This window comes from Sitophilus oryzae, unplaced genomic scaffold (genome assembly GCF_002938485.1).
Source record: "Sitophilus oryzae breed Bouriz unplaced genomic scaffold, Soryzae_2.0 scaffold_119_pilon_pilon, whole genome shotgun sequence".
NCBI classification, from domain to species: Eukaryota; Metazoa; Arthropoda; class Insecta; order Coleoptera; family Curculionidae; genus Sitophilus; species Sitophilus oryzae.
This window is the reverse complement of record NW_022145837.1, coordinates 3,203,568-3,227,894: the sequence shown is the minus strand read 5'-3', so window position 1 is coordinate 3,227,894 and position 24,327 is coordinate 3,203,568. Positions and strand designations below refer to the sequence as shown.

The following is a 24,327-nucleotide window of genomic DNA, read 5'->3' as shown; positions in this document are numbered from 1 at the left end:
GGGACGAAGGTGAAAACCGAAGAATGGCGGCACCCTCTTTCTCCCGGTAAGAGGAGAAAACCGCAGCTATTTAATGAACACCGCTAATAAATCAAAGGAGGCCGACAAGACGCAAGGCTGGCGGCGTATTTCATATTTTATACCGCGGCGCGCCACTCACACACCTGCATAACAAGTGATAAATCTGCCTCGGAGAGCTCCTCTAGCGCTAATTTCCAAAGAAAAGCTTTTTGCCGCCGCTTTTCCGCTCCGTTTCTTTCTCGCTTTCCGTCTGGGTGGGATAATGTATGGCCTTTCCAATTAAAGAGCTCTGTAATATGTGCTTCTTTCTTCTTCCTGTACCTTGCGCTTAGCCGCACATTGGCGATTGGCTGTACTCTTCATACAATGTGTAGAGTGCCGTTTTCGGCTCTTCGAAATATGGTTAGGTTGTGATCTGGGCCTCGCCGTCCCTTTATTTTTCCTTGTAGAATCAGCTGAGGAATGTAATATTTGTCTGAGGTATGAAACTTTTCTTTCTTTAACTAAACACACCGGAAAAGTCTAGGGATATTACAATTTTATCCAGCCATCGTCAGTAATTTTATTTTTTGCATTTCTGATATAATAAAATTAAAATAAACAAATGGTTTAGAGGGCGTTTTGAAAATAAAAACGCGAAATTTACCGAAATTTTCAAATTTACCTTGATTTTTATTGAACTCAGATAAATACACATTTTTTTTTATTCTAAACTGCGAATGAAAAAAGAAGATAAAACCATTTTTACTTAATAAAGAGTATAGCCTCTTTTACTGTTCATTACAGCCCCACATCGTCTCTCCATGCTCCTGATCAGGTTGTCGATCTCTTCTTGAGGTACAGCCTGCCACGCTGCATGCACGGCCCGAACCAGATCCCTACGAGTTTCACGAGGCATATTCATTCTTAAACTTCTTTTTTGAACCGCGTCCCATACGTGCTCGATGGGGTTGAGGTCAGGAGATTGTGCCGGCCAGGGTAAGATGTTTAATTGATGAGCATTGATAAACTCACTTTCCACTCTGGCTGTATGAGGCCGTGTATTGTCATGCATGAGAATGAAGTTTCTTCCAAAATCATTGGCATATGGTAACACGACAGGCTCAAGAATTAAATCACGGTATGTGATTCGAGTTAGAAACCTTTCAAGAAAAACGAGATCGATTTTTCCGCCTAACTGGACTCCTCCCCAGACCATAATTGTTCCACCTTAATAAGGGTGCACTTCCTAAACATGATCCAACCGAATAAGATTTCCAGGTTCTCTCCATACCCTAAGCTTTCTCAAATCCGTATGAATTCCAAAGCGTGACTCATCCGTGAAGAGCACATTGGCCCATTGTTCATTCGACCACTGAACATTATCTTGAGCCCACAAATATCGTACCTCTCGATTTCCTCTCGTTAAGGGTTCAGCTCTCCAGGGGCGTCTGCTTCTTAAGTTGACCTCTCTTAATCAATTGCGAACAGTGTCAGGACTAACGGTTACATTATGTGTTTCCTGGAGAATTAAACTAAGCTCTGGTGCTGTAAGAGTGGGTCGGCGTCGAGCATTTAATTGTAAAAAATAATCTTGCTGAGGGGTAGTAACGCGATGTCGCCCTGGGTGTTTTTCAGCAACATCACTGAAACACGGTAGCGTGCACTTAATCGCGATATTACACTTTGCGTTGTATTTAATGCTCTAGCTACGTAAATTTGACTCATTCCAGCTTCGAGCATACCCACGGCCCTGAGTATTTCGTCTCTGTTAAGACGTCTACACTCCATAACGTTAATACTAAACAAAGTTTTTTGAATGACCAGCCAGTTATAGAAACATAGCCAGTAGAGTTTAAATTCGAACAATTGATGCTAGGTGCTTTTTATACATTTGACAAAAAATGCATAAAAAATTCTGAAAATATGCGGAATTTAGAAATAACCGGTGTGACTACTTCGTTTCAATTGAAATAGAAAGAATCGACCTAGAAATATGTGGTTGTTTATTCAAAACATTTATTTTTAATTTTAATAAAATGATATCCCTAGATTTTTCCGGTGTGTTTATATTAAGCATTTCTCGTTCATAACCTGCAGTTCTTAAAACTTCTTCGATGGTGGTATGTGCGGCCCATGGTACACGTAAGAGTCTCCGGAGAGTCCACATTTCGAAAGCCTCGATGCGGTTCAGGGTTCTAGCCTTGACAGACCACGTTTCTGCGCCGTATAGTAAGATAGGCCATATGTAGCATTTTACTACCCGTAGTCTAAGTGCTAGCGGGAGACTGCGTGCTAATAGGAAGTTTAAAAAATGTTGATTTTGCATAATTCGTTCTCAGTTTAACTTCCTCATCGCAGTCCCATCATTGATCATAGCACCTAGATATTTAAATCGTGGTACTCGCTCTATAATATTTTCATCCACCGTCAATGCGGTGTTGATTATAAGCTGGCGTCCTATTACTATAAGTGTGCTTACCCCACGTTAAACAGAATCTTATATGAATTTCTCTGAAGATCACGAATCTTTATATCATGATCATCATCGTTTTCAGATTATTCAACTATTTGTAATCATGGTGTAGCCACCCTCACATATTTAGATACTTTCTTTGTAGTTGGTTAGTTTAGGTGCATTCGGAAGTATAAGAAGATATGTTCAAAGCACCATAAATAAGATTGACCGACAAATAAAAATAAATTTGTGTATTAGGAATGGTTGTAACCCTTTCGAACATGTAGAGCATTAGAAACTTGTTTGTAGAAGTTGATTTATTTATAATAGTACGAGAGCTAGCAACGTAGGAAAAACAAGTATTTAAGACGTCTGGCTCTTTGATATATCTTTTACTATGCTCTCTAGAACAGCATGCGGTCCGTCTGGCGTTCCCTACTGCGCATTCAAAGAAGATCCTATATTTTTATTAGTCCTTTAAATTCTAGTATTGAATATAAATCGAACATGTCTCCATAGCGCAGTGCGTAGAGTTTCCGACCACGAACCGATGATTCAGAGTTCGAATCCGGGTCAGGGCAAAGACTTTTTTTTTATTTTCGTTTATATTTTGATAGTAAAGTATTAAATATTTGTTTTCTTTTTGAATCACCAGGATTGTTTAATACTTAACTATCAGAATATAAATGAAAATAGAATAAAAAAGTGTTTGCCCTGACCCGGATTCGAACTCTGGATCATCGCATCGGTTCGTGGTCGGGAACTCTACGCACTGCGCTATGGAGACATGTTCGATTTATATTCAATACCAGAATTTATAGGACTAAATTAATAAAAATATAGGATCTTCTTCCGATGCGCAGTAGTGAACGCAACGGGTATCGGCAGCCAGACGGGCCGCATGCTGTTCCAGAGAGCATAGTAAAAGATATACAGACGTCTTAAAATACTTTCTCGAAAACGTTGCTAGCTCTTAGACTATATAAGAACTGCGATTGTTATGAATATTATTAGATCGTATATTGAGATTTCAAATTCACAATAAAAGAAGTTAAAAATAATTTCTGTAAATTGGTGAACTGGATATTATTTATTCAATTGGCTCGCGCGATCTTTCTTATTCAATGTTAATTAACGCTGATGAATATAATCAAATTAAATAATTTAAAAAACCAGCGTCGGACTTGAAATTATTTTAAATAATAATTAAATAGTTTTGTTATTGTTAAGGTCAACAGTTAAGGTATTGTTAAGGACAACATGGGAAACAACCAGTTAATGATAATGGTCAGCGAATTATCAACATGTGTGAAAGTTTAACATTAAAGATCATGAACGGATTCTTCCCACATAAAGAGGTACACAAGTTTACATGGCTCCAAAGAACAAGAAGGCTTAGCTCTATAATTGACTATATGATCCTGCGACAAAATTCAATTTTAAAAACCAATGACGTTAGGGTATATCGTGGCATAGAGTGCGGTTCTGACCATTATCTGTTGATGGCCAAAGTGGTAATTAATTACAGGAGCTCACAAAAGGAGAGAGAAGAGCACAAGGGCAACCAAGGAAAGGTAGATTCGGTTAATTACAACTTGATAGTCTCAGGCATGAATCAGTACAATTTCTTTTATAAACTTAGACTGGCTTCAAAATTACAAAATATACAAATGGAACAAATTAATACCGAAGAGTTATATAAAACCATTAAAGACTCTATACATCAAGCAGCCGAAGAAGCTTTAGGACATCAAAAATATCGATGTACACAAAATCCGGAATGGTGGTCTGAGGAATTGGAAGAGCTTACAAAGAATAAAAAGAAAGCTTATCAGAAGTGGCTACTTACAGAAAACCCTGAGGATCAGATAGCATACAAACGTTGTAATAGAGAAGTTAAAAGAATTGTACGCGAAAAGAAAAATGAAAGTTGGGACAGGAAATGCGAACACATCGAAAGGTATATGGGCGGATCAAAAGTATCAGAGGCGTGGAAAGCAATTAAAAATATTCGACGAGAAAATAAGCAATCTGCTCATATAGATATGATAAATATGGAAAAATGGCAAGAATATTATAAGATTTTACTCACAGAAGATCGAGAACACTTCATAGAACCAACAGAAGAAATTAAAATCACACAGGTGGACACAGACAACATAAATATAAATGAAATAGAAAAAGCTCTTAGGAATATAAAAAGTGGCAAGGCCTCAGGACCAGGAAACATTCCCATTGAACTGGTAAAACACGGACCAATCATACTACTGGAAGTTTTGGCAGAACTTTTTAACAGATGTCTCATACGAGGAGATGATATTCCTACAGACTGGAGCATATCATATATTAGTTCCATCCATAAGAAAGGAGATATGAAGGTGTGTGAAAACTATAGAGGTATCAGTGTCACCAGTTGTATGGTAGAATTCTGAAAACGAGAATTGAAATGGAATGCCAAGAACTAGAGGAGCAAAGTGGTTTTCGCGCAGGAAGATTGTGATTAGATAATATTTTCACCTTACAACAAGTTATTGAAAAGAGAATACCTCGAAATTTATCCACCCATCTGATTTTTATCGACATTCAAAAAGCATACGATACGGTACCCTTAACAAAACTTTTCAAAACTCTGACGAAAATCGGCCTAAACAAAGTATACATCCACGCAATCCATAACATTTATAAAAACGCAACCAGCGCCGTAAAAATTGACAAAAATATATCAGCACCATTCAATATCTCGAAAGGCCTTAAACAGGGTTGTTGCTTGTCGCCTACTTTGTTTAAAATTTATGCCAAGGAAGCTCTGGATGTATGGAGACGTAAATGCTCAGGAATGGGGATACAGATTGGTAATCATTGCTTGACAACCTTGTTGTTCGCCGATGATCAGGTTATAGTTGCTAATGATGAGGAAGATATTGACTATATGCTCAGAAAATTGAAAGAGGAGTACGCAGAATGGGGATTGAAAATGAACATGACAAAAACAGAATATCTAAAAATGGCAGACGATGGACAAGTAGACCGGAGCTTAGAACTCAGCAATATAAAACAATGCGAAGAATACAAATATTTAGGAACTATAATATCTCAAGAAGGAACATCAAACAGGGACATTCAACATAGAACAAACACAACAAAGGCAGAAATGTATCCGAATTCTAAATTCAGTACTTTGGTCGAATAAAATAAAATTAAAAACTAAAATGACAATCTACAAATCGATAGTAAAGCCTATTTTATCGTACGGGTCAGAATGCTGGCAATTGACTGAAAAAACAGAAAAGAGTGGATGTGGTAGAAATGGATTTCTTTGAGAAGAGCGTGTCAGATATCAAGAACAGAACATATTCGAAATGAAGATATAAGAAGAAAGACAGGAAAGGTATTCACAACTATAGACAACATAGAAACAAGACAACTTGTCTGGTATGGACATGTGATGAGAGCTGGGGAAGACCGATGGCCAAAAGAGCTATAGAATATGCCCCTAGAAATCGAAGGAGAAGAGGAAGACCAGTGATATCATGGGAAGAAGGAATTAGAAAAACAATGAGGGATAGGGCCATTAAAGATGACGAATGGCAAAACAGAGAAAAATGGCGATCGAAATGCGGGATGCGGTAGAGGCTGTAGGAGGATATATATATATATATATATATATATATATATATATATATATATATATATATATATATATATATATATATATATATATATATATATATATATATTGTTAAGGTACCCAAAACAAAAAAAAGCATCAAGTGGGGCATATAATTGTACTCAGAAGACGAGTTCTTCCAAAACTTTAAATAAAAAATTAATTTGGTTTCTGTATCTCACAAGTTATCAGCTAATTTAAAAGTCTAAAAACCCTATCATATAGCCCTAATAAAGTGGCTATGAGAATATGCAATTAGTTTTTTGATTTTCTAAAAAGTAACGACAGAAAAAAATAAAATCGATTTGCAAAAAAATCCGTTTCTCGAAAAACTCATCAATACTTGAAATTTTAAAAGCTTTTTTCATGGCACTACATCCTAAGGAGCAACAAAGATGGAACCATGATAGAAATTGAAATAAAAAAATGATGATTTAAATAAAAAGAATCAGGTTATTTTCAAAAATTGCAGTATTAAAATACCTCTATTTAATATATTTTATTCCTGGCTCATATCCAATAAGCCACTTATCCCACAAATTATATGCTTCCGATTACCCAACAAAACCTAACAACTTAGCTTCGAGCTCGTCCATAATGATTAATTTGTTTTTAATGGGGCTCCTCCAGGTACAACAATGGCATCGTCTCGATGTTAGGGCCTCGTCTATCGGTAGCTTCTTAAGCCGGGACTCCCCAAAGGGTGGCCACGGATTAAGTAGTCCCTGCCCCTACAGTTGTCCTTTTCTTGTATCATCCCCCCCCTATAGATTGTTCGAGTATTTATTAGGAATATTAATTTATATACCTACACTGGATTTATCGTCCTGTAGATTTATTACTCTCGCCAATATATACAAAGAAGCCAAAACAAAAGTATAGATTTAGAATTTTTTAGAATTTAGAATGAGTGGGAGGGGGTTAATCACTTCGACCTTACAGATCCATTGTGTCCCCCTTTCTTGAATCATAACTCATCATACAGTCCCAGGGCTTTGACAAAAGCCAGTATCTGGGACGGTTTTATAGAGGGTAGTTCTCCATCTCAATATCAGTCGTACCAAAATTCATGGCACGAATGGTTGTCGTCTCGGCGCACTCAGTGATGAGGTGTACTGGTGTTTCACCATCTTCCCCACAGAATCTGCATTCGCCGTTTCTTCTTAGTTTCAATCTACTGAGGTGTTCATTGAGGAGACAGTGTCCTGTTAAAACCCCGTGACAATCCGAAGATTGTTCTTACTCAGACCCAGGAAGATCTGTGATTTTTCTTGATCATAAGCCCTCAGAAACTTCTTCGAGTGTTTTAGACCATTGCAAGATTTCCATTCCAGGTTGCGGATGGAATCTTCCAAGTTCTTGAGTTCCGCCTTGAGTTGGTTACCACTTGGAAAGCAGAACGGTTCTGGTCCAGTTAGTGGAGTGTTCGCTCCTTTCCTAGCTAGATAATTTGCTTTTTCATTGCCTTCTATCCCTTGGTGAGCAGGCACCCAGAGTAGGAGGACTTTGTTTTCTTTGCCTAATTTATTCAGCTTCTCTATGCATTCTTTGACCAATTTCGAATTGATTGATACTGAGTTGATCGCCTTTAACGCTGCTTGACTATCAGATAAGATGGCTATTTCTTGTTTCCGATAGTTCCTATCTAAGATAAGTTGTACGCATCTCTCGATAGCGTAAATTTCTGCCTGTAGGATACTAGGTAAGTGCCCATTGGTTCGGAGTAATTAGCTCTCGGCCCAAACACCTGATCCCTGTTCCCGTATTGGTTTTGGAAGCATCAGTATACCAAATTATGGTATGGTCTTTTAACTGCTGGGCAAGCGTTTCGCTCTTCCAATCCTTTTTATTGCTCAATACTACATTGAGATGTTTCTCAAAGTTGTACGTTCTTGGCATATCGTCCACTGGGAGTTGCAGGAGTGGTATTTCCTTTTTGAGGGTGTTCCAAGCCCCTGATCTGACAATTCTCCCAGTACTAATTCCGTTAGTGACCATTCTAATTATTGTCGCATTGGCATATCTACCAATGACAATGTGCAGTGGTGTTAGATCTAGAATGACCTCCATTGCTGCTGTTGGACAGGTTCTCATGGCTCCTGTGATGCAAAGACATGCTAGTCTCTGGACTTTGCATAGGTTTAGCCTTGCCGTCCGTTGCTCTAGTTTTAAGAGTATAGATACATAATGATATATAAAACAACCCCAGGGTTCCCAACTGGAAAAAAGATTAAAAATAGATGGAGAATTGTAACCATCTATGATTCGCTGATGACATTAATCTTCATTGCCAGCGATGATTAACAGCCAGCGATAAAGTAGGTTTCAAAATGAATTTAACAAAAACAAAGTAGTGTACAACACATATCCAGGAACACCAATGGCCTAAAAAAGCTAATTGTGAAGGGAAAAGTGAACGGAAAACATCCTAGAGGGAGATCTCCAAACCGTTGGATGGACCAACTTGGACTCGCATAGCCAACAACCGAATGCATTTTGTACTCTTTATTGTAAATGTTGAAATGTATTGATTTCAATTTTACAAATCATGTCAAGTAATAATAATGCATAATACATATTCCTTCATGCTACTACCCCCACGCAAAATCTTAAAACAACCCCAGAATTTCCAATCTATTTTTAATCTTTTTTCCAACTGGAAAAAAAATTAAAAATAGATGGAGAATTGTAACCATCTATGATTCGCTGATGACATTAATCTTCATTGCCAGCGATGATTAACAGCCAGCGATAAAGTAGGTTTCAAAATGAATTTAACAAAAACTAAAGTAATGTACAACACATATGGCCACATATCTAGGAACACCAATGGCCTAAAAAAGCTAATTGTGAAGGGAAAAGTGAACGGAAAACATCCTAGAGGGCGATCTCCAAATCGTTGGATGGACCAACTTGGACTCGCATAGCCAACAACCGAATGCATTTTGTACTCTTTATTGTAAATGTTGAAATGTATTGATTTCAATTTTACAAATCATGTCAGGTAATAATAATGCATAATACACATTCCTTCATGCTACTACCCCCACGCAAAATCTTAGCGGGCTGCTAGCAATGTATATATCAAACCCCCGTTCAGAGGGGCTCTATTCCAGCCCCCTCATAACTTTGATCGAGCTCCGCTACTTAGAGCCCAGAGATTAAATGGCTTTGGGAAAAGTCCGACTTGGAATAATGTTACTCCAGCCGAGGAAATACGCCGATACTAACTCAAGTCGACGCGCAAATTCACGGACACATGTTGGATGTCCAAACTAAATCAGCTTCGAGGATGAATTATATAGGGTTGGTTCACCTTGGAAATTGTCGGGGTTTACTATGTTTTGATCCACTACTGTGCCTAGATCATATATACTTACGTGGATAAGTAAATCACTATGGAAGCTGTCGCAAACATATCAACGACTTTTTTATCTTCTTTTTGTGTCGCACACGCGGTTCTTCTACTCTATCTATCCTTGTCGAGGACCTATCGTCCCCGCGCCAAATTTGAACCTTAATTTTAAAAATTTAATTTGTAAAATGCTTATATTTGAAAAATAAATTGAATGTTTACAGTCACAAAAATTAAATTATATATAAATTAGCCACTCTGTACGAATATCAATATTTTTAGGAAATCTAACCAGAAAGTGTGCATGTGGCTTAATATAAATAAAAAGAACAACTGAATACTTTACTTGCCTATAAAAAGATAATTCGGGGACCTTTATATTAGAACTTTCACACACTAAACACTTTCTAGTCATTTTTACGAGTATTTAGAAAGTCCAACGAAAAAAAATAGAAATATAATTGCACAAACTTAAGATTAACTTCTCATTGAACACACTTGCATCCTTGGCTATATAAAAGCGGTCGATAAAAGAGTAATTAATAAAATTAAGCATCGTTACACAATGGAAATAAAATTATGACATATGATTATGACCATATTATGACAATATGATGTCCATGGTTTCCATAACAATGTATAATTCGTACTTTCTAAACCGTATAAAATTGTGATCAAAGAATATACCGAGCTAGAAAAAGAATGGACTCTGCCATACTGAAAAATGGTCCTACAGAAGTGGCGCCATCTATTGAGTAGGGCTTGTTTTAAATGGATCGAATCGCGGGCTTTTTAAATGAGCGTATTTATTGAATTCTACTCTAAAATAATTAAATTTGATTATTAAATCTTACTTTTTACTCAAATTCAACAATACTAATAACAAGTATCGTTGTGACGTGTAAAAAATAAGATTTAACAGTATAATTTATACAATTATTAAATAAAATTAAGGCCAAACAAGTGAAATATTATTTATTATTTAAAGTTTTTATTTATAAGTCATAAATATTTAAACATCGTTTAATATAATAAAACAAGACCAACCTAATACGCCCAAAGTTTTGTAAATGGAGTAAATATAAATAGGTACTTAAATGATTGCAAAAATAAAAGACTTACATTATATTTTTAGTGCCACAAACAAAAGGAATTGTCTAATTAAAACACATAATATAACAAATTATAGTTTGAAAAACATTTTGATAATATTATGGTTGGCGCCAGAGAATAGGTACATTAAAGAAATGCTAACTTCATGTTAAAAAATGGAAACAGACGCCACCTGGTGTCGCCTGGCAGTACTAGCTAAATTGAGGGGAATTGGAGGGGCGGGGCTTAAAAGAGGGGAAATTTAAAAAAAAATATTTTTATAAGTATCACTGACTTACTGTTTAAAGTTAATAAACATATTTTTATTACTTTAATGTAATTTAATGTATTAAAAAATATGTCTATTAACTTTACACAGCAAATCAATGATATTATTAAAGGCTTATTATTTTCAGAGAAAATTCATAGTAAATAAATTACACATTAGTAAACAATATCATTTATTTTTTAGAGCTGCGATTTATATTACAATAATATTGAAATACATATATATATATATATTTTTAACAATGAAAAACAATATCCCGGAACCTGAAAAAGAAAGATGATCAATTAATGACTTAAATTAGTTCAAAATACATTTTGCAAATAACTAGTGAATTGGAAAGATAAACATACTATTAAAAAGACATTTTAGTAGTATATTATTATCTATTTACTGATAATACATAAGTATATAATAGGTAAATAACATGCATAAGGCACTATGATACAACTACCTGTATCATGATAATACACTAATATCACAAAAAATATATGCTAATTTAAATTCCTTTAATGATCTAATGAAACACTATCTAGCCTCAATGCACGCCATTCCAAAGGCAAAAAAAAGCTGTTATACCAAATAAATATAAGCTGAATAAAACATAAACCAAGCCAACGTGCATAAAAAACCAAAAAATGCATCAAAAAATACTTTTATCAGATCATACCCTTGGATATATTATGTATTTTATATATCGCACATCCCGTTCAAAAGTTTACTAACTCAAAATAGAGAATATAGAGAACATTGTCAAGAGAAGTAAAAGAAAATTTAAGTTAAGGCAATATGCTCCTTTTTGGATATTAATGGCCAAATAATATAATGTTGATTTAATAAAATTTTACTGGCATCCTTCTGAGGTATAAATCAGATTAAAAGGACATTGTTTTTGTAATAATTGTTTGTTTTGTAAACATTTTTTGAAGACAATACAGTTTTGAACGGGCTGTGCGATATAAACAAGGATCTTACTATTATTTGAGGTTAGAAAGTATTTAAATAACATAAAACATAATCAAAATCATTTGTCATCATAAATTATAGAGGTACTTACGTGTTTTGATATTATTATCAGGAAATAATACGTTTAGTTAAACAGGTACGCTGCCAGGCAAGTTCTATCGGCGGGTCTTTGCAAAAGTTGAAATCTAAAAATACAAAACTACGTTTACATCTTAGTTGTATTTACGAATAAAGTATTTGTGTGTAATTTCTGACTTACCAGTTAATTGAATAATCGCATTAAATACATCCAAATGGTAATTTAATATTGTAAAAAGCAAAATTGTTTTAAATCACTTGCCAGGACAGCCCGGCCAGCTTCTTTGTTGGCAAAATGGCCGCGGTATCATGATTTAAGCAATGTGAGTGACAAAGAAAGCCAATGCCTGGCAGATGTTGCTTTCTTTGTCGTTGGTCCTGGCACGTTTAAATTTGACTGTTGCCTGTTTTCCTATACAAGTGACACCCCCGTGGTTGGCGCTATGACAACGACAATATTTTTTGAGAATTTGACAATAATATGACAATGGCCGTTGGAAACTATGGAAACTACAAAAAAATTCTGATTTAACGCCATCTGGCAATAACTAGTAGCAACTTCTTAACCTAAAAATTAATTGCACTACCACCTAGTGGCTAGGGCTGGAATTATTTTATTAGAGATTTCCGTGGAAACGGTGGAACCGCTTTTGCTATTTCACTTTCCCGCCCCTGATTGTGATTATTTTGGAAATACGTGCAACTTTTAATGCCCATGGCGCAAAGTAAAGCCCTCGAGAGAGACAAACCCATTCAACGTTTCATAAGTGCAATAAAGAATGTTTGAAAATGGCATGTCGTGATGTTGGAGACATATTTTTTAATGCTAAACTTATGGCGTTGAATTATCCACGTAAGTATGTATGATCTACGGATAATATATACAAATTTGTATTTTTCTGTTTTAACTTTTTTCATTTTTATTCTGTTTCTGAACGTAAAAGGGGGATTTAATCTGGTCCTGCTTTTTCATTTTCACTGAAACGAGTCGCTTTTCCAAAGTTTCCAGCGATTTTCCGAGACTTTCCGCCAACGAGACCCACAGCAGTCGATCGTTTTTCAATTAATGTAATTAACTGAACGGAATTTTATTTATTTGTTTGTTTGCTTGCTGAAAATCGTCTGGCTGCTTTCAAAGTCTTTGATTTTCCGACGGCGAATCACGGCAATTTGGAAATGACAGTTTGATAATGACTAGTTTAAAATATGTAAAAAAAAGAAAAAGTAGAAAAAAATACTATGGAAAATAAGATTTCACCAAACCAGAAAGTTGCCGGAAAAAACAATAACTCTCAGGCCATTAATTGTCATCTCTGCCAAAATCTGTAAAATGGTATTTATCACCCGAGTATAGATAATAAATTGTAACTGTACTCATAAAGTCAATAAATAAATGCCTTTATTGTCAAAAAATTTTACAATTTGTAGACAAAGGTAAAGTAAACAAACAAAGTAAACAAACAATCAAACAAAAGAGAATTCAAAACATTATACAAATAACATTGTCAGTCCTATTGTTTAAAATATACATTTATAAATTATTACAATGTCAAAGAACAAAAAAAAAATAAGACTCAAAAATATTTAGTAAGTTTATAATAAATATCAATGACCTCTAGATAAATTTACCTCGATGTCATTGGTAAATATAGTAATAGCAACCATTAGACCCAGTGTTTACAAGATCAAATTCGATTATCAAAATATAAGTCATTTACGGCGTAGAAAGCCTTGTCTAGTAAATCAGATTTCAATGCTTGGCGAAATGAAGAAAATGATATTATGGATTTGATTTCAAATGGCACGTGATTGTGCATTTTTTTCGAGTTGTATAATATTGAACTTTTAACTAACTCTGAGCTTCAACAACAAGAGGTAGGTAGATAAAGATCTTGCTCCGCGTTCCTCAGTGGATAAGTGTGAGATGGCCTTTCTTGAGAATCTGATACATGCTTACGTATTAGGCAAACGGATTCAAATATAAATAAGGAAGGAAGAGTTAATATTTTTTTTTTAAAAGTCCTGGCAATGAGTTCTGCTGTTTAGTCCCAGTGAATATCGAACAGTTCTCTTCTGGAGCTTGAAAATGCGGTCAAATTGAGTCGCACAACACGTACCCCAGAATGGAAGGGCATATCTGAGGTGCGACTCAAAAAGTGCATAATAAACAGTTCTAGCCACTGACAAGTTAATCTCCTTAGAAACAGACCTTAATGCAAAACAAGCAGAGCTCAATTTTTTCGACAAAGCTTCGATATGTATGTCCCATTTCAGAGAATTGTCCACAACATGCCCTAAGAATTTTACAGATTTTACGACGTCAATGGTGGTGTTGTTAAGTACAAAAGGCGGCAACGAGTTTTTATACGACAAAGCTTTAGTTTTAGAAATGTTAAGGCTCAGGAGGTTCGAATCGCACCAAGATTTAATGGCGATTAACTCATTTGATATAATCCTATGAAGTGCCGTGATGTCCTTGTTGCACCCAGTAAAGCTAGTGTCGTCCGCAAAAAGACATATTTTGCCACTGATGTTTATGTTAGCAATGTCGTTAATAAAAAGAAGAAACAAAATAGGGCCTAGTACTGAGCCTTGTGGTACTCCACGTTCTATTGGCTTGCTAGAAGACAACGTGGTATCCACCCTCACAAGTTGACTTCTGTTGCTCAGATACGACTTAAACCATTCGAGAGACGATCCCCTGAACCCATAGTGCTGCAGTTTATTAATTAGGATCTTATGATTTACACAATCGAACGCCTTAGAAAAATCACAAAAAATTGTTGTTGTAGAATGATGGTTGTTTAGGTTGGAGTAAACTTTATTAAGGAGGGAAAACATAGCGTCATTTGTGGACTTGCTGCTTAGAAATCCAAATTGATATTCAGTAAGTATTTTGTACTTAAACAGAAAAGATACCAGCCTTCTTTTAACCAACCTTTCTATGATCTTAGATAGCGTTGGAAGGAGTGTAATTGGGCGTTGGTTAGAAGCTTCATCTTTGTCTCCTCTTTTATGCAGAGGAATGATTATTGCCGTCTTAAGATATTTGGGAAAAATACCATTTTGGAACGACATGTTTATTAAAGCTGTTAGGTGATTCAGAGTGCTTTCTGGCAGATTCGAAAACATTTTTAAAAAGTCCTGGCAATGTGTTCTGTTGTTTAGTCCCAGTGAATATCGAACAGTTCTCTTCTGGAGCTTGAAAAGCCGGTCAAATTGAGTCGCACAACACGTATCCCAGAATGGAAGGGCAGATCTGAGGTGCGACTCAAAAAGTGCATAATAAACAGTTCTAGCCACTGACAGGTTAAGCTCCTTAGAAACAGATCTTAATGCAAAACAGGCAGAGTTTAATTTTTTCGACAAAGCATCCTTATGCATGTCCCATTTTCCATTTCAGAGTATATACAGGTTATCCCAATATTCCGTGGACTATAGTGCTTCGTTTATCCGTTAGAGGGCATCGAAATTTAATAAAATAATCACATTTTTTTAAGATATCTTAAGAACCGATATTCCGATTTGAATGAAATTTGGCGTGCTTATGTTTTGCTAAGTGCTAAGTGCTATGCACTTTTTTTTCTAATTTTGAATTTGGTTTTTCGTCTTGTTTGTATCAAGACCTTATAAAATCAGCTACTTCGCTCATTGTCTAAATTAGACAGATAGACTTTCTGGCGTTGCGTTGCTTCTTCCAGTCCTAGGTTAAATAGTGACGTGTCGCCGACTACTAGATCGTTTTAGTCTCCATTACCGAGTCGTAAATATGTCGACAGGGGGTGGGACGACGCTGGGGAAGGAGTGAAATAAGGGAGAAACCGGGAGAAAAAGGACGTGGCGGAGAGGATAAATTCCCACCGTCGCCGTTTCCCAAAAGGAGAGACAAATTGGGAGACAAAAAGCGCGCCCAGACTGGTGTCGGGGACAGTGGGACTCTCGCTGGGAGCGCCACGAATTATTAGCGTTGTTAGTAATTAATTCGAAAGACCGAGGGAAATGTTTGTGCCGCTGTGTATACCGTGGGTGTCGGAATGTACAAAGCCCGAACGTAATGACTGTTCGGCCCCTAGATCATATAGACTTACGTGGATAAATCAGTGCCATAAGTTTAGCATTAAAAAATATGTCTCCAACATCACACGACATGCCATTTTCAAACCTTCTTTATCGCAGTTATGAAACGTTCTGAAACGTACTTTGCGCATGCGCATTAAAAGTTGAACGTATTTCCAAAATAATCACAATTTTATACGGTTTAGAAAGTACAAATTATACATTGTTACGGAAACCAACTTTTCATTGCCATCATATTATCACAATCATATGTCATAATCTTATTTCCATTGTGTAACGACGCTTGTTTTTTGCGTTTTTTATTTTAAAAATTGTATTAATTACTCTTTTATCGGCCGCTTTTATATAGCCAAGGATGCAAGTGTGTTCAGTGAGAAGTTAATTTTAAGTTTGTGCAATTATATTTCTATTTTTTTCCGTTGGAATTTCTAAATACTAGTAAAAATTACTAGAAAGTGTTTGGTGTGTGGAAGTTCTAATATAAAGGTCCCCGAATTATCTTTTCACAGGCAAGTAAAGTATTCAGTTGTTCTTCTATTTATATTAAACCACATGCATACTTTCTAGTTAGATTTCCTAAAAATATTGATATTCGTACGGAGTGACTAAAGGTATTTTTTATATAATTTTAAATTTTGTGACAATAAACATACAATTTATTGTTCGAATATATGCATTTTACAAATTAAATTTTTAAAATTAATGTTCAAATTTGGCGCGTGGGCGCTAGGTTCTCGACAAGGATAGATAGAGTAGAAACACCGCGTGTGCAACAAAAAAAGAAGATAAATGGAAGTCGTTGATATGTTTGCAACACAATTTTTTTTATTAATTAAAAATAATCGAAAACCAATCGATTCTAAACTTTTAAACGAAAATCTTTCTTTTCCTGAAAATAGAGCATAAATTTGAGCCGGAGCTTTCCGATCCAGGTACCGGCTTCGGCAGCTGCTGCAAATAAAAATACAAAAGGAAATAAGACGGAAAAGCGGAAGAAAAACTACCGGTCCGGATTTGTAGGCTATTACGACGAAGGATTTTACACCTATTTAACTTTAAATGGTCGCCGGAAAGAAAATGGAAACGATTGGCGGCGATAAATTGTTCGTTGTTTTTAAATTTAGCGAGAGGGAATTGGAATTTGTTCGATTTGGGTGATGGTTTTGCTTTATTTTGTTATAGAAACAAGACGAAATACAAATTTCCAAAGTTTTTTGTTTGTTTATCTGGTATTTCCTGCAAACTATTAAATAAATAATTAATTTTTAATAAAAAATCAGTCTGTTAAACACTAAGAGTGCATATTTGAAGTGAACTTCTTACTAACAGCTATTAAATCGAAGGATTTGAAGGACATGTTTGAAAAAATGATATACAGGGTGGCCCATCGAAAAGGTTCCGCAAGGCATAACGGCCAGGGTAATTTTTTTTTCAGAAAATTCAAAATCATGTCAATTTTGTTTGTGAGGGGGACAACTTTTGCCCCAAAAATGATTGCAAAATCTTCAACCCTCTAAGCGGGGGTGTCATCCCCTAATTTTTTTCAAATGGGAAGGGGGTTCAAGTGGTACCGCAATGGAAAGGGCTTTCTATACTTTCCGGCTTCGTTTTTGAAAATCGGTCATTGAGAAAATATGATGGATTGAAATTTGAAAAGTTTATTTAAACATTTATCAGAGTAAATGATAAGGATAAATTCCTTCGACCAATTTGCTGTTTTTTCTTATTATTTCTAGATGTTTACGCATTTTTTCACTTGCCACAAGATTGAACGATCAGGTGCGGTAGTTGCTAGATAGCTGTTCTGTGACTTATGCGTTGAAGTTCTTCTCAATATCGTTAAATTTTTTAACAGTTATGGTGTACTCACTTGCAGAAAAAGTGGAAATAATCGAACTTTATTTTAAAAATATTGAATGTGGCAATCGGGTTGCGCAGATATTCAATGAACGCCATCCTGACAAACACCATTATGGCAAAATTGTTCGCGAGTTAGTAGCCAAATTTCTCGAAACTGGTTCCGTTATGAATAAAAAGAGGCAGAGGGAAAATCCTGTAGTAAATGAAGCTATGGAGGTATTCGTATTGGGCCAAGTTGCCATGGATAGTACGCTGAGTACAAGAAACTTAGCCAATGAGACCGGTGTGAATCGTATAAGTGTCCAAAGGATATTAAAAAAATACAAGTTCCACCGGTACAAAATTCAGAAGGTACAAGAATTCAACGAAGACGATTTTGATAGAAGCCTGCAATTTTGTGAAACTATGAGTGAACAAGTGGCGAATGATAATAATTTCCTATTTAATGTGTGTTTTTCGGATGAGTGTACTTTCTTTTTGAACGGTGTAGTTAATCGGCACAACTGTCGGTACTGGGCTGAGGACAAACCAGGGTTTTTTACGAGGTGCACACACAAAACCCTCAGAAATTGGACGTGTGGGCTAGTATTTTTGGAAATTCTGTTGTAGGTCAGTTTAACGATATTGAGAAGAACTTCAACGCACAAGTCACAGACAGCCCTAAACAAAGTTGACAAGTGGTGCAAACAAGAGAGACTGACAGTCAATGCTCAGAAAACACAAATTGTCAATTTTACAAAAAAGATAGCACCAAAAGGCCTAAAACCACCAGTGCTAGGAGAAACGGAGATTTCATTTGCCAAAGAAACAAAGTATCTTGGGATATTTTTTGATCAAAGGCTTACATGGAATACTCACATAGCGAAAGCAACACAGAGGGCTGCCATCTCTTTAGGTAGGTGCAGAAGGATGTGTGGAAAAAACTGGGGACTTAACCCTAAAATGACTCTATGGCTATACACAAGGGTAGTAAGACCCATGATAACCTACGGGTCGGTGGCGTGGTGGACAAAGACATCGCAAGTGGGTGCGGTAAGGCTGTTAAGTTCCACACAAAGGCTTGCGTGTCTGTGTGTAACTGGGGCCATAAAAACACTCCTACAAATGCGATGGAAGTCTTGTTGAACTTACCACCACTACATATTTTCATACAAGGCGAAGCCAGATCTGTCATGCACAGGTTAATTCACGGTCAGCAGCACATAAGCCAAACGCATAGTGCTGCTAACCAGAAGCTAATCGAAGAGCTAAAAGCAGACAAAGTATTGGGATTGCCAATTGATGCAACAGCTACTAGGTATAGCTTCAACAACAAATTTAATATAACCATACCAGGAAGGGAAGACTGGAGTAAAGGTGTACCCATTCAAGCTGAGGCAACCTGGTATGCTCAAAAACGTCAGAAGGCGTAGAAGCTGAGATAGTAGGGCCGAAACAAGGGAGACCTTCCACGTAAGCCTATCCAAGGATGTCACAATTTTCCAGGCAGAAATAACGGCAATCCACTATTGTGTAGAAGAAATAATAAGGCAACAAAGAACAAATCGTTCTGTGGCGATCTTCACAGACAGCCAAGCGGCGCTAAAGGCACTCAGCTCCACGGAGGTCAATTCTAGACTAGTGGGGGACTGTGTGCGTGCTCTGAATACTTTGGGCGAACGTAGCACTGTTACGTTGGCCTGGGTGCCAGGGAACGAGGGTCACAAGTGTAACGAAAAGGCAGATGAAAGGGCCAAGCAAGGCTCATCAATGCCATTCATAGGCCCAGAACCCTTCTGCGGCGTTGCAAAGGCGGTCATGAGAATGGCCACGGAGCGATGGGTGGCCAACAAATCTCTAGAATGGTGGATAAACTCACCAGGGCAGACAGGCGAAAAGGTTCATTGTAGAACGTTCGCCAAAATTCACGGTAGACTTGATAAGCAAGGACAGAAAGACAGTCAAAGCTGTAGTAGGTCTACTAACAGGGCATTGTAAGCTAAATAGGCATCTAAAGCTGATGGGATTGACAGACGAAACTATGTGTAGGTTCTGCCAATCTGAAGAAGAAACGTCAGAACACATTTTATGTCGGTGTGACAGCCTGGCAAATGTGCGGTTCCCGGTAATAGGCAATGATAGGCCATTGCCAAGGAGCTACATGGAGGGTTCAGTCTCCAAGTTGCTAAACTTTGTAAAAAGGATAGGACTGGAGAATGTAATCTAAGGATCAGAAGAGGACCACAATAGATCTGAGAAGGTCGCAGTGGATCAGGCCGAAAGCCACCTCTAAGAATCTAATCTAATCTAACAAGTCACAGAACAGCTATCTAGCAACTATCGCACCTGATCGTTCAACCTTGTGGCAAGTGAAAAAATCCGTAAACATCTAGAAATAATAAGAAAAAACAGCAAATGGTCGAAGGAATTTATCCTTATCATTTACTCTGAAAAATGTTTAAATAAACTTTTCAAATTTCAATCCTTCATATTTTCTCAATGACTCGACCGATCTTCAAAAACGAGGCGGGGAAATATAGAGAATAGAAAGCTCATTTCATTGCGGCACCACTTGACCCCCCTTCCCATTTGAAAAAAGGTTGGGGGATGATACCCCCGCTTAGAGGGTTGAAGATTTTCGAGCAAATGTTGTCCCCCACACAAACAAAATTGACGTGTGTTTGGATTGTTTGAAAAAAAGAATACCCTGGCCGTTATGCCTTGCGGAGCGTTTTCGATGGGCCACCCTGTATATCTAATGCTGTTTTAATATAAATATTATTTTCAATTTATTTCTGTAATCTGTACATTTTCTGTTTCCTCAATAGCCTGTAAATTTTGCGAAATAACACCCAAAATACACACTTTTATGCAAATGCCTAATAATGTTAACGCTTAAATTTATTTAAAAAGAGAAAACATTTTGAACCTAACCAACAATTCGTATTTAGAGCGGTTTACACAATTTTGTTAAATTATACGAACATTCTCGGTGATTGTTGGTTTGACATAAATACTACAGTGTCCTTCAATGAAAATGCGAGTTACTGACTCTAACCCCCGGTGTTTTCAGGTACGGATAGCGTGTTATAATCTGCCAGATATATTTTATTTGACGGATAGCAGAAAAACGCGTATCTTCACCTATAGATAACAGTATCTATTAGATAAATTAAACTTATCTCCCAGATATCCTATCTGGCGCCCGAACTGCTAAATAGTGCTTTATTTGTCGGATAAAAAATTTGACGCATGAGCAAAGGCATGAGGAGATATTGATTTTATTTGATATTTGACAAAATTGCTTAACATAACCAAGACATTGTTATTATTGAAGATTTCGTTTATTCAAAATAAATTCGATTTTAGATTATTTGGAAAAGACTTACCTATTCTGGAGTATGTTGGGCTATAATCATTTTAGAACGTATGGGGTATAAACACCAATAAACACATTGAAATGGTGCAAAAACTATTGTTGCTAGTGCCGGACTTTATAAGGACTGTTACAAAATAAAGAGAGTCTCTGTTCTGTTAGAGCATCAGAACGAAGAGAATGCATTAAGTTAGGATAATAGTGATAAAACAGTAATTTATAAATTATTTTATTTAAATCCTTTCAATTATAAACCATTACTACATATTATATAAAATGCTAATATTTATCTGTGTCGTCTCTACTGAAGTAACGACTTGCTCTAGAAAGTTGCTTTTTTACTAAAAGATAGCTAAATGGCTCTTCTAAAAACTGTCGTCGCCGGATTTTTTGTTTTTCATTTAATTAAAAAAAAAGTATTTTTTTTCCTGATCTCGTGGTGGATGCGCCAGGCTTCAATTAGTTTTTAATAAAGCTCTAAAGTAGGTAAAAAATAAATAAAACTTTTTAAATCAAACTATTTATTTTATTTTTTAATTCGCATATCTTAATTCATTAATGTTATAACAGGAACCTTATAAAACCTGTTATTCACAACTCACATTTGCTTTTATTTCTTTTGTTACAATTTTGTTACAATTTTAGTTTAATTTCTTGCACTATGTACCTTATACCGTATGATCGAAAAAAAATGGCGTCCAGTTGGCTGGGAAATGATGATCGATGATATTTCCCATATAAATTTACATATGAAATGACAGCAATCTTTATTTCATAGCCATTGCTGACGCCATTTTTTTCGATCATACGGTACATCTCTTCTCCATGCTGTTTTTTAAGTAACTCTCTAGCTAAACCTTGCTAAAACACCTGTATTGTGGTCCTTTGAATTCCAGTTAGTTCAACTTTTTTAGACAAGATTTTTCCTTTATTTTTTCTTTTTTTTGAAGTTCCATCACTTTAAGTTCTTAAAAATAATAGTAATATGACAAAAAAAAATTTATTTAATGTTTTTTATTAAATAATTTGTACATATAATGTGTAAATGTAAGAATTATTATAGGTACTATTCATTTATTATTATTAAGACAAAAGTATAAGTATCATTTATCTATTTTATAAAATAAAAACTCACCTTAATTACTATCATTGATGCTACCCCTACCTATTTCTTTTACTATGAGAAGCCCTAGAACAACATATTTTGTTATTACTAACAGTCTTATGCTATTTTTTAATTTTCAATATTAATATCTTACCAGATGACGGTTTTAGGATTTGTTTATAAATCTCTGCTTGCACTTCACCAGCTTCTTCCATATTTTCTATTATCAATTGTACTAAAATGTTAATATAATAAATATAACAGTAATATCATGTAATTAAACTATAAATTACTTACAGATTATTTTTTCTTGTTTTAATTTCTTATAAATCACATTCCATCAATAGATCTATTGCACCACCACCACTGCTGAAATTGAATTATCTTTTCCTTTTTCCATAAAGGTAAATTTAAATAGCCTATACCATAATAGGACTAGTTGGAGTTGAACACAAAATATATTTTAGTTGAATTTTATTGTTTTTATTTTCATTTTGACGATCTTTTGACAACTGAACAATAACCTCACTTTTTAAATTGATATTGAAATTCCGAGTTTCTGTCTCTGTCTGTTGTATCGACTTTTCATATATAACCATCTCAATTTTAGATATCTTATAATGGCAACACTTTCTCTACGGAGTGTCTACCGGTCCGTAGGCGGCCGTTCTCCAAATTGTTATCTATTGGATTATTTTGTATGAAAATACCCAAATGTTATATCCTATAGATATCAGGCTCTAGATTGTTTATCTTTTAGATGGTTATTTGTTAGATAAAAATTATTTATTTATAACTGAAGAGACCGCGCCTAAGAATTCTAAATCTAAGCTGGCAAATGGGCTAGATGCTTTACCTAAACCGTTTTTCAGAAGCTACAAAACTATGGATAAAATTATGCATGAAAATTTACTTCCTAGCACACAATTAGAGAATATTGGTACTATTGAAGTCTTACCAGTCTTAAATGAAATTGTCGTCTGTTAGTCATGGATAAAATAGATAAATTTTTAAGATGTGGCGTTATATGATCTCTAAAAGGAATGTTAAAAGAAAACCGTATACACGAGTTTTGAAGTATTTTGATTTTTCTAGAGAATCTAGCGTTTATGGATGTACCATAAACAACATCGCCATAATCAAATAAAGACAAAATAAGTGTGTCACATAATTGATACTTAGTTTTTGATGGTATATATTTCTTAAGAAACGAAAAATTCTTCAACCGTATATAAACAGCCTTTAATTTAGTAGTTATATGTGCCTGAAAAGAAAGCTTCGCAACAAAATAGACTCCAAGATTTTTAGTCTCCGTAACAATGGGTATCGCAACATTATCTATATGGATATTCATGTTACCAGCCGTATTTGTAACTTTGTTTATATCACTACCAAATACTATAACACAAGATTTACCGGCATTTAATTTCAAATTATGATCCAGAGCATATTTATTAATTTTATTAAGATCGTCGTTAAAATTTAACTGAAATTGTGCCAAATTATTAGTATCTATTTTGCAATATATTTGAGAATCATCTGCATATTGCTGCAATTTAGAAAACTAATTCCTAATCCATATCAGCTACATATAACGAAAATAAAAGTGGCCCCAGAATAGATCCCTGAGGAGCCCCAGAAATCATAGGATTTAGATTTTTGTTTTAAACTTCCCCGTTTCATGACAACACAATGTGATCTATCTTTTAAAAGGTTTTTTATCAATTCTAAAGAGCCGTCTGAAAATTCAAGATACTGTAATTTTGCTAGGAGCAATGAATGGTCTAGAGTATCAAATGCTTTACTAAAGTCTAGTAAGCTAAGACACGTCATATTTTTTATTTTTATTTTTGATTTGTTCTAATATCATTAACCAGCTTCAGTAAACAAGTGGTAGTGCTGTAGTTCTTACGAAAAAACCAGATTGGCATTCAGGCATTAGTTTATTTGAATCTACAAATGAAACAATGTGATTATGTAGATGTTTTTCTATAATTTTAGAAATTGCTGGCAAAATACTCACGGGTC

At 35.5% G+C, this 24,327-nt stretch overlaps 2 protein-coding genes across 2 annotated transcripts; both read left to right on the top strand.

Moving 5' to 3' along the window:
• Positions 1-3,762: 3,762 nt before the first annotated feature.
• LOC115891797 lies at positions 3,763-4,890 on the top strand. The gene has a single exon (XM_030912357.1). It carries the CDS (start codon positions 3,763-3,765, stop codon positions 4,888-4,890), a length of 1,128 nt encoding a protein of 375 aa, XP_030768217.1.
• A 404-nt stretch (positions 4,891-5,294) lies between these two features.
• Positions 5,295-5,648, top strand: LOC115891796. Its single transcript, XM_030912355.1, has one exon. It carries the CDS (start codon positions 5,295-5,297, stop codon positions 5,646-5,648), a length of 354 nt encoding a protein of 117 aa, XP_030768215.1.
• The last annotated feature ends 18,679 nt before the right edge of the window (positions 5,649-24,327 follow it).